At 46.2% G+C, this 14,068-nt stretch overlaps 1 protein-coding gene across 1 annotated transcript in view; it reads left to right on the forward strand.

Annotated features, from left to right (window-relative positions):
- LOC130285357 (serine protease 33-like) overlaps positions 1–10,479 on the forward strand; it is a 63,030-nt gene extending 52,551 nt beyond the window's left edge. Inside the window, exons 4-8 of the mRNA XM_056536716.1 lie at positions 1,943–2,105; positions 8,008–8,279; positions 9,510–9,679; positions 9,790–10,080; positions 10,396–10,479. Coding sequence (XP_056392691.1) covers positions 1,943–2,105; positions 8,008–8,279; positions 9,510–9,679; positions 9,790–10,080; positions 10,396–10,479 — 980 coding nt within the window. The remainder of the gene's footprint in view (positions 1–1,942; positions 2,106–8,007; positions 8,280–9,509; positions 9,680–9,789; positions 10,081–10,395) is intronic.
- Positions 10,480–14,068: the final 3,589 nt, after the last annotated feature.

The raw sequence follows: 14,068 nt of genomic DNA on the forward strand, positions 1-14,068 counted from the left end.
CAGCACTATTGATCTGGGTCCATCCCAGAATGAGGTCACCTTACCGTGGTGGGACGGTCCACGCTATTTGGCGCCAGATTTGCAAGCTAAGTACCTCATATTTTCATAGTTTCATATTTTCATTTATTGCACTACAGCTGTATAGCTTTTCATGTTCTATCTATATACTCATGTTTTATCTATATACCCATGTTTTATCTATATCTTTGTGCTAGCAGTGTGCTGCTGTATTCTCCTGTTGCTGTATATTTAGCCCAGCAGCCTGCACCTGTAAGCCAGGTCTATACAATAGTTTGGATCAATAGTGCTGGCCAATTTATTCTTTGGTTGTATTACACATATGGGGGAGTGGCTACCTCCATGTTGGCTCCTGCACCCCACCCACCTCTATCAGGTGTATATAAGGTGCCTTGGATGTTTCAGACCTTGCATGCCTGTTGTACTGTTCACACAGAGGCATATTCATAGTGTAGGGTCCGTCCCAGAATGAGGTCACCTTACCATGGTGGGACGGTCCACGCTATTGGGCGCCAAATTTGCAAGCTAAGTACCTCATAATTTCATAGTTTTGTATCTTCATTTATTGCACTACAGCTGTATAGCTTTTCATGTTCTATCTATATACTCATGTTTAATCTATATACCCATGTTTCATCTATATCTTTGTGCTGGCAGTGTGCTGCTGTATTCTCCTGTTGCTATCTATCTATCTATCTATCTATCTTATTTCTATCATCTATCTCATATCTATCTATCTGTGACCCAGGGTTGTTGGGTAACCACGTGGCGTGAAGGGTGTAGGTGGATGGGGCAGATGGTATTAACCCCAAGGGCAAGGTGTTATTAACCCCTAATGTTCATGACGCCAGAGTGGTTTTTGTGTATCGGGAACCACCCAAACGATATCTCCGCTATCCCAATGGCTAGGCAGTGAAATGAGAGTCCACGACCAGGTTATGGTATAACGGAGGCTTTACTGAGGTCAGATAGATGTTATAGTCTCTACAGCTCGGCCAGAATCCCAGAGAGGTGGCCAGGAACACAGAAGGACCTCACAGCTTGCTGGGACCAATTATACTTGTAATGGACTTGAGATAATTGACTTTAGACTTGACTGTAGATTTGAGACCTTCCAGGTAGATGGACACTAGCACTGAGACATCTGGTCTTGACTGTTCCCCAGTAGAATGAGAAGAGAGAGAATTGTAATGGCCGCCCTCTTATATAGATGGGGGCAGAGCCAGAAGCCCATAGGTCAAGCTGCAGGTCATGTATTAAGCTGGGGACTCTCTGGGGAACATAAACATAACATGTGACATCTCACAGGTCCTTTAGACAATTACATTAGTCCTCCAAAGGTCCTTTATACCGTCTATACATTAGTATACTGACTATACATATAGAACAATAAATAACATTAAAGTAACAGCAGGGGAGACACTGCAGGAGGGCCACCAGGTCACCGAGGGACTCAACCTGACAGGACCTAAGTGTAGTGCAGGACCATGTCCTGTACTGGGACATTACATCTATAACTATCTCATCTCTATCTATCTCATATCTATCTATCTATCTATCTATCTATCTCATATCTATCTATATATCTATTTCATATCTATCTATCTCATCTCTATCTATCTATCTCATCTCTATCTATCTATCTATCTATCTATCTATCTCGTATCTATCTATCTATCTATCTCATATCTATCTATCTCATATCTATCTATCTATCTATCTCATATCTATCTATCTATCTATCTATCTATCTATCTCATGTCTATCTATCTATTTATCTATCTCATTTTTATCTATCTCATATCTATCTATCTCACGTCTATCTATCTATTTATCTATCTATCTATCTATCTATCTATCTATCTATCTATTTATCTCATATCTAACTATCTACATTTGTCTTATATTTGTCTGTTCTTCCTAGAAGGTAGTCATTATCATTCATTCTCGCAGAGAATTGTGGGTGGACAGAATGCTGATATCGGGGAGTGGCCCTGGCAGGCCAGTCTTATCTATAATAAGATCTCAGTCTGTGGAGGGGCTCTTATCTCCCAAAACTGGGTGGTGACTGCAGCACACTGTGTGGCGTAAGTTGTATTTCATCATACAAGATTCTGTATAGCTTCCTCACTACTGGTTCATTCTTCTAGGATTAGACTCAAGGCTGGGGTGGGATTGGTTGGTGAGTAGTGTCTAGACTTGGACTATTTGGATAGTTATCTTTAGGACTGGGCTGGCGAGGATTGGTTTCTAGGATTAAACTGGTTAAGTAGTATATAAAATTGATTTGGTTGGAAAAAAAAAAAGGGTTTGACTGATAGGGTATAAGTCCCTCAAATTTAACTTTTTAAGTAGTAGTTTCTAGGGTTGGATTGTTTGAAAAGTAGTGTATAGGGTTTTAATTGAAGCAATGCAGATTCTAATGTTGAACTAGTTGGGATTTAGTCTCTAGAATTACACTGGTTTAGATTTGGACTGGTTAGAGAGGGGCTCCTAGGGTTGGTCTGGCATAGAAGTAGTATTTTTAGGGTTGGTCTCGCTTGAGAGTAGTTCATGAGGTTGGATCAGTTTAGAAGTAGTATTTAAGGTTAGACGCATTGTTGGTGTAGTGCATACCTAGTTGTAAGCCCTACTATAGGCATTAAATCAGCAAGTTGGAGCAGAGTCTCGAGGGCCGTGTCGTTATTTTCTTCAAGTAAGATAAATTGAGATGAGCGAATCGAAGCTGACGATTCCAAATTCATTACGAATTTCATGAAAAATTCGATTCGCAACGAGTGTGAACATGGCCGCGATTCTATAGCGCCAATCGCTTCATTAAACTCCATTTAGTGCTGTCCAGGCTCCAGGGCATCTAAAATGGCGGATCCACATGTGAGGACATGGGGCAAGGAACTCTGGGAAAGCGGGAACATGGGTAGGTGGGATGACCCTGAATCACATGCAGGATGCAGCCTATCAGCAGCCAGTCAACCCTGTGATGTCACAGCCCTATATAATCAGCAGCCATATTCCGGCCAGTCCCTTCATTCATTACACTGCAGAGAGATTGGACGGTGCTGTGTGTTACACAGAAAAGCTTTTTCTCCTCCTAGTCACATCAGCGTTCGGGTGGACAGAGAGCAGTGCATTTGTTAACTGAAAATAATGTTTACTGCAGCGATTAACCTCCTAGTCACTTTTTTCAGCATTGTATTACAGAGAGGGGCAGAGAGCTGTGTGTTTCCTCATACAATTCAACAAGCTGCCTCAACTTCATAAACCTTGGCAGAGGATGGAGGAATAATTTTTCAGTACAATTCTGTGTCTTTGTTCCACAACAAATGATCTGCTGGTTATACTAGTCTGTAAATGGTATAATACAAACCCAGCAGTACATTCCAGTAGTCTTTGACAGAGTGCAATTTTAGGTTTAGTACACAGCGACTGCGTGCTGCAGTACTGTTGTGTACTGCTGGCATTGTGCAAAAATATGTTTTTTTAAGCGCATTGTAGTGCATTTTTCTGCCCTCATAAGTGCATACCACATACCTATATCTAAGTAGTGTACTATTTTGTACCTGTTAATCTGTCAAGGACCTAGATATTGTAAAAGTCCAGGCAAAAGTAATCACTGGCTGGTGTTTTGCTCCAATATGTTTTATAATCATACTGTAGCGCATTTTTCTGCCCTCATAAGTGCATACCACATACCTACATTTAAGTAGTGTACTATTTTGTACCTGTTAATATGTCAAAGGCCTAAATATTGTGAAAGGCCAGGTAAACATACTCAACAGCTTGTGTTGTACTCAGACACTTTTTTAAGTGTACTGTAGCACATATTTTCTGCCCTCATAACTGCATACCACATACCTACATCTAAGTAGTGTACTATTTTGTACCTGTTAAACTCTCAAGGGTCTAGATACTGTGAAAGGCCAGGGAAAAGTATTCACCGGCTAGTGTTTTACTCAAATACTTTTTTAAGCATACTTTAGCGCATTTTTCTGCCCTCATAAGTGCACTAAGTATGTCAGGCAGAGAAGAGCCAGGACGTTCACAGAGGAGTGGCAGAGGCCTAAATTCATCAGGCAGAGGTCACAGCAGACTAGGGGAGAGTGGCAGCAGGAGTCGCAGTGAGAGGCCTGAGCTCCCGGTATCAGCCAGCGGCCGTGTCTCAACCAGTAACCTATCTGCCATCATCGATTGGTTAACGTGGTCATCCACTTCATCACAAGTGACATCTGACACCCCCAGTCAACAGTCGGTGGGTTCCTCAGACACAACACTCAGTTGACATGGCCAAGGAGCAGTCCCTGTCCTCCCATTGCCTCTGTCCTATTTCCTATGCTGTTCACTAGGCAGGGAAGTAGTGATGAGGAGACTGGCGTGGGAGGGGGTGTTGCCAGCGTTCAGGCTCCTGAAGCAGACATTGTTAAGGAACCTGAGGAGGTCATTAATGACGTTCAGACACTTGTTTATGATGATGAAGCCGATCGCAATTGGGAGCCGGGTGCAGAAGGGGCTTCATCATCATCATCAGGAGAAGAGGGTTGCAGGTTGCCCATGAGGCAGCAGCTGAGTCAGCAAGGCGGTAGCACGGTTGGCAGTCAGCGTGGTAGCAGAAGTGGAAATTCTGGAGCCAAACGTACCTGGGGGAGACCACCTGCTTTGCGGCAGCCTACCTTCCCAGGAGGTAGTGGAAAAGGAGAGAAGGTGAAGTGTGGTCAGGGTCCCAATATAGGCACGACGGCCCTGAGTCAACATATGCTGCTCCACCATAAAGCGATCTGGGAGAACCGTGGCTTCGATGTAGTTGTCCAGCCTGCTGCATCACCCAGTGGCCATCCGCTCCCTCCTTCATCCAGCCAAGGCTCCACCACCTTAGCCGAAGGGAGCTGTGTGTCATAACCATCTTCTGTCGCTCCAGATGCTCCTGCTCCTCCTACTTTTATTCCGTCATTCCGCCAACAATCCATCGGTGAAGTCATGTCCAAGATACAACAGTATGCGCCCACTCATCCAACGGCGCAGAAGCTGTATGTGCTCCTGTCCAAGTTGCTGGTGCTGCAGTCCCTCCCTTTTCACCTGGTGGACCCTGTACCTTTCAGAGAACTGATGGCTTGTGCCGAGCTGAGGTGGAGAGTACCAAGCCGTAATTTCTTTGCGAAGACGTCAGTACCAGCCCTGCACAGTTGTGGAAGAGAAGGTGGGGCAGTCCTTGAGCCTGTCAGCATGCACCAAAGTAAACGGCAGCGCAGACGTTTGGAGCTGTAACTATGGTCAGGGACAATACATGTCCTTTACGGCTCACTGGGTGAATGTGGTTCCTGCACAGCCACAACACCAACTTGAACAGGTCATGCTGCTTCCTCCTCCACACTCTCAGGCCGTTGGTCCTGTGACAATGTGCTAATCCTCATCATCTCCTCCTCCTCTACCGTGTCCTAAGCCTCCACTGCCCAGACAAGTCTCAGTGCCCCTTCAGCATATCATGTGTGCAGGGCACGGCGGTGTCATGCTGTTCTTCCCATGGTTTGACTTGGCAAACGGAGTCACACAGGGGAGGAACTACTAAAAGTCATTCGGAAAGAAATTGGAGCATGGCTTACTCCACGAAAACTGGAAATGGGAACCATAGTGACTGACAACGGGAAGAACATCTTGTCTGCGCTGCGACCGGGAAGGCTGAGCCATGCGCTCTGCATTGCACAAGTGTTCAATCTCCTTGTCAAGTGGTTCCTGAAGTGTTTCCCCCATCTGCAAGACATCCTAACAATGGGAAGAAAACTTTGCATGCACTTCAGCCGCTCGTACACCGCAAAGCACACCCTCCTTGAGCTGCAGCATCAGAACGGTATCCCCCAACATCGTCTGATTTGGGATGTTGCCACATGTTGGAATTCCCCCCTCCATATGTTGGACCGACTATACGAACAAAGAAAAGCCATCACCGATTTCTTGATGATCCAAGCGGATATTGGTACTCCCTTTTGTAACTTCAATGCCAACCAGTGGCAGCTCATACGTGACTCCGGCCGTTTGCTCAGGTCCTTTGAGGAAGCCACATTATTAGTCAGTCGTCCAGATTACGGGATGAATAATGTCATTCCACTGCTGGTCAGGGCAATGAAGACGTGGTGCCTACATCTCACAGCCACATGAGCTCTGTGGGGGCTGAACTGGAGGAGGAGGATGAGGGGCAGAGTAGAGCACAGTTTAGGTGTCGCCAAATGGGCGGTTTTTCTAGTCATCTGACAGGAGAGGAGCAGGAGCAGCCAGAGGAGCTAGAGGGTAATGAGACAGAGGACCAAGACACACCTTGGCAGTGTGCAGTGGAGATGGAAGCAGGGAGTCCCTCCGAGTCACTTGCACAAATGGCACGATGCATGCTCAGTTGCTTGCGTAGTGAAGCTGAAATGTCACCATTTGGCAGCGGGAGAACTTCTGGCTCTCCACCTTATTGGACCCACGCTACCGACACAAAATGGGGACCTTTTTCACACCCACTGAGAGGGAGGACAAACTGACCTACTACATATGTAGTCAGTTGGCCGATGCCTATTGGTGCAATCGTCCATCCTCTCGCAGGTCTTACTCAAGGGGCCCTCTGTGCTTACCTTCCACTGCCATGGCTGCTGGGGAGGGGTGGCAGGAGCAGTACCAGCTCAATCAGCAGCAGCCTGAGTCTACAGTCGCTGATGAGTACCTTTCTTCACCCGCATAGTGAAGCAACTCATCAGCAGTAGGTAGACATGGAGCAAGACCTGAACCAGCAGGTGGTGGCAGGCCTTGACATGACCATGCCAACAGACCCTGAAGATCCGCTGGACTTCTGGGCAGCCAAACTTAATTTGTGGCCGCAACTAGCAGAGTTTGCCCTGGAAAAGCTGTCCTGCCGGCCAGTAGTGTGCCATCATATCAGGTGTTTAGTGTGGCGGGGGCCATAGTCACCTCAAGGAGAACTCGTCTGTCCACAAAAAAATGTGGAGAGACTGACCTTTGTGAAGATGAATCAGGGATGGATCAGCCAGGATTTCCACCCACCAATACCTGATGCATCAGAGTAGATTGACCATGGTGCCACACCAACACTGCACAAATATGTATAGTGCCAAACAGATTTAAGGCACTGCTCCCCAGTTACAAACATTCCTCCGCATCAGACTTTTTTTCACCCACCTTCGTCACTGGGTACTGGTATTGCTACCCACCGCATCACTCTATCACAAGGTCACTTTCAGGACTCATAATGCTGCTGCTACCTCCGGACTGTCTCATTCAGCCACTATATGGTCTTTTCATGCTTCAGCCAACTCCAGACTGTGCCATTCAGCCACTATATGTTCTACTCATGCTGCACCATTCAGCCACTATATGTTCTACTCATGCTGCTGCAAACTCCAGGCTGTGCCATTCAGCCACTACATGATATCTTCATGCTTCAGCCACCTCCAGGCTGTGACATTCAGTCACTATATGGTCTCCTCATGCTTCAGCCACCTCCAGGCTGTGCCATTCAGTCACTATATGGTCTTCTCATGCTTCAGCCACCTCCAGGCTGTGTCATTCAGCCACTATATGGTCTCCTCATGCTTCAGCCAACTCCAGGCTGTGCCATTCAGAAAATATATGGTTTATTGATGCTGCTGGGCCTGGGACATTACCTAAAAATATTTTATGTCATACTGAATAACAGTATTATTTCACTACCCCAGCACACACCCTATGCGTGTTAGGACAAGGCAAAGTGGTCCACACTCCTATTGAGGCTCTCTGTGGGCCAGAAATAGCTGTTTTTAATAGCGATTTGCAGCAAATAAATTCGGACTGAAACATAAAAAAAATAGAAAATTCTGCGAATCGGCCGAATCGAATTTTTCAAAACCTTGTTCATCTCTAAAGTTAAATATACAAGATGCTCACTAATGACGATCAGTGCATTCATTTTTTAACTTGTGTTTTTTTGTAGCTCACATTGATGTTACTCTTTATTTTTTCCAATAGTAACAGAAACTTTAAGAACTTTAATGTTCTGTTGGGGGTGCTGAACCTAACTGGTATGAGTCCTACACAACTTAATGTGCACGTAATTACCGTCATCATCCACCCCATTTACAACGGAGACGGGACCAGCGGAGACCTTGCCCTTCTGGAACTGGCCGAACCTGTGAGCTTTAATGACAATACTCAGCCAATTGCTCTTCCGTCCCAAAACCAGGAATTCCAGAATGGGCTGATGTGTTGGCTGACCGGCTGGGGACGCACTGCTGAAAATGGTAAGTAAACAAGAGCATCCATAAAAATGCTGTAGTTAAAGGGGTATTCCGGGATTGTTTTATTTTTATTTGACTGCGCTAGAGGGGCTGTAAAGTTAGTATAGTTCATAATTTAGTGTCTGCATTTGATGGTGGTCTCACAATTCTAATATGATCTTTGCCCCGATGCTCATTTTTAACAGCATACAAAGTGAGTGTCATGTCAGGTTTTCCAAGGTTGCAGTGCAGTCCGAGACATTACATCACTGGTCAGGTGTTCAAAGGGAGTCTATCTTTGCTTTAATGGGTTTACGACCATTGGGTGAGAGCTAGATCATTCTCCACAGGGCTGCAGGGAATTGTACTTTCATCACAGCACAGCATGGAAGGCAGCTCAGGTGTGTTTCAATGGGTGGAGTGGCTGATGTGTACGAGGGAGTAAAGTGATCTCACACTTACAAACAAGGGATCCCTGAACTTGTAGTTGGAGGGAGGGAACTCCAACAGGAATAGCTATTTCACAAAAAGAGAAGCCAGCAGCATTATAGTGGACTCAAAACATAGACAAGACAAGACAAGCACAGCTCCTTCCTAAGCATGTCCATCACTGTCTGGCAGGTAAGTACTAAAGTCACCTTATGGTGGATAACCCCGTTAAGGTAAGGTGATCCATCTGTGAAGGGCTGGATTATCAAAATGTATGTTATGGGTTGGAGATAATCTGACCAGTGATGGACATTGTTTGTAGCCTTTGACTTCATTATACAGACACTATGGCCATTTTCTTAGGAAGCCAATGACCAGAGGAAATCAAAGAGAACCCAAAAACTTCATGCAGATGTTGTCCTCAGTTGGTTTTCAGATCCCAGTAAGGGAACAGGACCAAGCCAATGGTTAGCCAATACTTGGGTTTGCTTCTAGCACATATGTGTTCCTACATTGCAGCCATTCTCCATTAAAGTATGGTATCATATTTTCATATCAGAGATGGATTGGCCTGTCCTCAGGATTGGTGGGGGTCCCAGTGATCAGGCTTTTAAACATTACTAGTTGATACACTGTAACAGTCAATAGAGAGAAAGCCATGTGAAGTAAATAGTAGAATAGAGCTCAGGAATTTTAATTTTTTCTGGAAAACATGTCCAAAAAACATGGACGTTCAAATTTTTTATGGACAAACAGGAAAATCACTATGATGCATAAAGTGATATTAGACATGTTAGTGATATCATATCTTTTGTTTGGTTTTAGTTAAACTGGTGGCTCCGCAAACATTACAGGAGGTTGAGCTTCCTCTTATGGATTATTTAGAATGTGATAAAATGTTCCAAGTTGCCTACAACCTTACTAATCCCCCTGGGTATGTGAGTCCAGCCATGATCTGTGCCGGCTACCCCGAAGGCAAGAAAGATGGCTGCCAGGTGAGCGACTGACATATATAAGGGGTTCATGGTATTAACTGCAAATTGTCTTCTGTAGGAGGTTTCCTAGTATGGAGATTGATATAACATTGCAATGTTGTACTCTATAGGGGGATTCTGGAGGACCATTAGTGTGCAAATCTGGTGGATCCTGGTTTCTGGTTGGAATCGTGAGTTGGGGTGATGGTTGTGCCCAGCCACTAAAACCTGGTGTCTATACCAAAGTCAGCTACTTTTCCAACTGGATAAAATATTCTGCTTCAATGTCAGACCTGAAAATCAGTGCAACGACTGTAAAGATGGACACCGAGATGACACATAAGGCCTTGACCTCATCTGAAGGGATTGAACAAGAGATGGCGTCTCCGGCCTTCACCTCATCTAAAGTGATTGAACAAGAGATGGCGTCTCCGGCCTTCACCTCGTCTAAAGTGATTGAACAAGAGATGGCGTCTCCGGCCTTCAACTCGTCTAAAGTGATTGAACAAGAGATGGCGTCTCCGGCCTTCAACTCGTCTAAAGTGATTGAACAAGAGATGGCGTCTTCGGCCTTCACCTCGTCTAAAGTGATTGAACAAGAGATGGCGTCTCCGGCCTTCAACTCGTCTAAAGTGATTGAACAAGAGATGGCGTCTCCAGACTTAACCCCTTCTAAAGTGATGGAACAAGGCTTAGCAACTCCATTTTCCCCCTTATTTAAAGTGACCGATCAGAACACCCCCTCTGCGGGAAGAAGACTCCAAATATCAATGAGTCTTTTAGTTGTGGTTACGTTCAGCAGAATGTTGGACATTTTATGAACAATGTTTCCTTATCTGTAAATAATGTAAAAAATATTTTACATTTTTGTATGAAGACTTGAAGAACAAGTCAAACTGTCTGCACGATGGGTGATGCTTCATTGGTACTAGAACAAAATGTCCTCAGACTATTCACCCCCCCCCCCCCCCACACACACACACACACAAACACACACAAACACACATACGCACACACACACAAACACACACAAACACACATACGCACACACACATGCACACACACGTACCTTGACCTGGGAAGTGAAGGCAATGACTTGTATAATGAAGTATCTTAGAAATTTACACCCTACAGAAACCAAAACCATCACATGTATAGCACTGAATGTCATATAAGATTTATATGAATATAATATTAATATTTATGTATCTAAAGCTTTATTACAAATCACATTACAAAACACTGCACAGTAAGAGGTGCGCCCATAACTAGGTATCAACCCCCAGTAGAGGACAATTCATTGGGCAGATGTTTACCTATTAATAACCAGATGGTGCTGTATGTATCGGCCTAGACCCCGGTAGGTGGTGGCAGTTATGTGTAAATCTCTAGTTTGTACCCTTTATGTAACAATCATACCTGGCCAGGCTTTGCTTGCTGCGCTCTGGTTACTTAGGAGTTATATGCCCGGGTCAATCAGCAGCTGAAGCGGGGTATTTCCTTTCTCCTCAGCCTTCTGGTTTGATCTTGATTTAGTCTTGTCTGTTTTCAGTTCTGACTTGTTAGTTTAATTTTGCCATGACCTTGTAGTTCTGACCCTTTTATCTAGTATTTAGCCTTGTCCTGTCTGTCTTGTGATCCATTTGTACTTATGGTCGGCTTTATCTTGTCCAGTTTGTATCTTTTACCTGAACCTGCATCCTGACATTTGTGATTTATTCTCTACTATTGTACGGGGCCTAATCCATTGCTTCTTGCTTTGTCCCTAGCCTGGTGTCTTGTATTATTGTGTTTAGTCTTGTGTGATCCTGTACCTGTGCATCCTGATCTTTACAGTGTCCTGACATTCCTGGTAACCCTGCTGCTACATCCCCTGGAAACCTGTTTGCTACTACTTTGCCTCCCTGCCGTATTTCTTTGGACCTAAAACTGTTTGTCAGTACTCTATATACATGCTATTATATCTTATGGAATCCTGATATCTGTCTTTTACTACTTTGCATACCTGACGTTACATGTTACTCTTTGTGTCCTGACTTGTTTCTGTCACGATGCCGGCTGGCAGGTAGTGGATCCTCTGTGCCAGAGAGGGATTGGCGTGGACCGTGCTAGTGGACCGGTTCTAAGCCACTACTGGTTTTCACCAGAGCCCGCCGCAAAGCGGGATGGTCTTGCTGCGGCGGTAGTGACCAGGTCGTATCCACTAGCAACGGCTCACCTCTCTGGCTGCTGAAGATAGGCGCGGTACAAGGGAGTAGGCAGAAGCAAGGTCGGACGTAGCAGAAGGTCGGGGCAGGCAGCAAGGATCGTAGTCAGGGGCAACGGCAGAAGGTCTGGAAACACAGGCAAGGAACACACAAGGAACGCTTTCACTGGCACTAAGGCAACAAGATCCGGCAAGGGAGTGCAAGGGAAGTGAGGTAATATAGGGAAGTGCACAGGTGATTACCCTAATTGGAACCACTGCGCCAATCAGCGGCGCAGTGGCCCTTTAAATCGCAGAGACCCGGCGCGCGCGCGCCCTAGGGAGCGGGGCCGCGCGCGCCGGGACAGAACAGACGGGGAGCGAGTCAGGTAGGGGAGCCGGGGTGCGCATCGCGAGCGGGCGCTACCCGCATCGCGAATCGCATCCCGGCTGGCAGCGGGATCGCAGCGCCCCGGGTCAGAGGACGTGACCGGAGCGCTGCAGCGGAGAGAGAGAAGCGAGCGCTCCGGGGAGGAGCGGGGACCCGGAGCGCTCGGCGTAACAGTACCCCCCCCCTTGGGTCTCCCCCTCTTCTTGGAGCCTGAGAACCTGAGGAGCAGACTTTTGTCAAGGATGTTGTCCTCAGGTTCCCAGGATCTCTCTTCAGGACCACAACCCTCCCAGTCTACTAAAAAAAAAATTTTTTCCTCTGACCTTTTTGGCAGCCAAAATTTCCTTGACCGAGAAGACGTCCGAGGAGCCGGAAACAGGAGTGGGAGGAACAGATTTGGGAGAAAAACGGTTGAGGATGAGTGGTTTGAGAAGAGAGACGTGAAAGGCATTAGGGATACGAAGAGAAGGAGGAAGAAGAAGTTTATAAGAGACAGGATTAATTTGACACAAAATTTTGAAAGGACCAAGATAGCGTGGTCCCAACTTGTAGCTAGGGACACGGAAGCGGACATATTTAGCGGAGAGCCATACCTTGTCTCCAGGGGAAAAAACGGGGGGAGCTCTTCTTTTCTTATCCGCGAACCTCTTCATGCGTGAAGAAGCCTGTAAGAGAGAATTTTGGGTCTCTCTCCATATAATGGAAAGGTCACGAGAAATTTCATCCACAGCGGGCAGACCAGAGGGCAAGGGGGTAGGGAGGGGGGGAAGAGGGTGACGGCCGTACACCACGAAAAATGGGGATTTGGAGGAAGATTCAGAGACCCTGAAGTTATACGAGAATTCGGCCCATGGAAGGAGATCTGCCCAGTCATCCTGGCGGGAGGAAACAAAATGTCGCAAATAATCACCCAAGATCTGGTTAATTCTTTCTACTTGTCCATTGGACTGGGGATGATATGCAGAGGAAAAATTTAATTTAATCTTGAGTTGTTTACAGAGAGCCCTCCAGAATTTAGACACGAATTGTACCCCTCTATCCGAGACAATCTGCGTAGGCAACCCGTGAAGACGAAAAATGTGTACAAAAAATTGTTTAGCCAACTGAGGCGCAGAAGGAAGACCAGGAAGAGGGATGAAATGTGCCATTTTGGAGAATCGATCAACGACCACCCAAATAACAGTGTTGCCACGGGAAGGGGGTAAATCAGTAATAAAATCCATACCAATCAGAGACCAAGGCTGTTCGGGGACAGGCAGAGGATGAAGAAAACCAGCGGGCTTCTGGCGAGGAGTCTTATCCCGGGCACAGATAGTGCAGGCTCGCACAAAGTCCCCAACATCCGTCTCCAGAGTCGGCCACCAATAGAAGCGGGAGATGAGTTGCACAGATTTCTTGATGCCCGCATGACCTGCGAGATGGGAGGAGTGACCCCATTTGAGGATTCCGAGGCGTTGGCGTGGAGAAACAAAGGTCTTTCCTGGAGGAGTCTGCCTGATGGAGGCAGGAGAAGTGGAGATCAGGCAGTCAGGTGGAATGATGTGTTGCGGAGGGAGATCAACTTCTGAGGCATCCGAGGAACGAGAGAGAGCATCGGCCCTAATGTTCTTATCGGCAGGACGAAAGTGAATCTCAAAATTAAATCGGGCAAAGAACAGAGACCACCGGGCCTGGCGAGGATTCAGCCGTTGGGCAGACTGGAGGTAGGAGAGGTTCTTGTGGTCGGTGTAGATAATAACAGGAAATCTTGATCCCTCCAGCAGATGCCTCCATTCCTCAAGTGCTAATTTAATGGCTAGAAGCTCTCGATCCCCGATGGAGTAGTTCCTCTCCG

This window comes from Hyla sarda, chromosome 8 (genome assembly GCF_029499605.1).
Source record: "Hyla sarda isolate aHylSar1 chromosome 8, aHylSar1.hap1, whole genome shotgun sequence".
Classification (NCBI taxonomy): Eukaryota; Metazoa; Chordata; class Amphibia; order Anura; family Hylidae; genus Hyla; species Hyla sarda.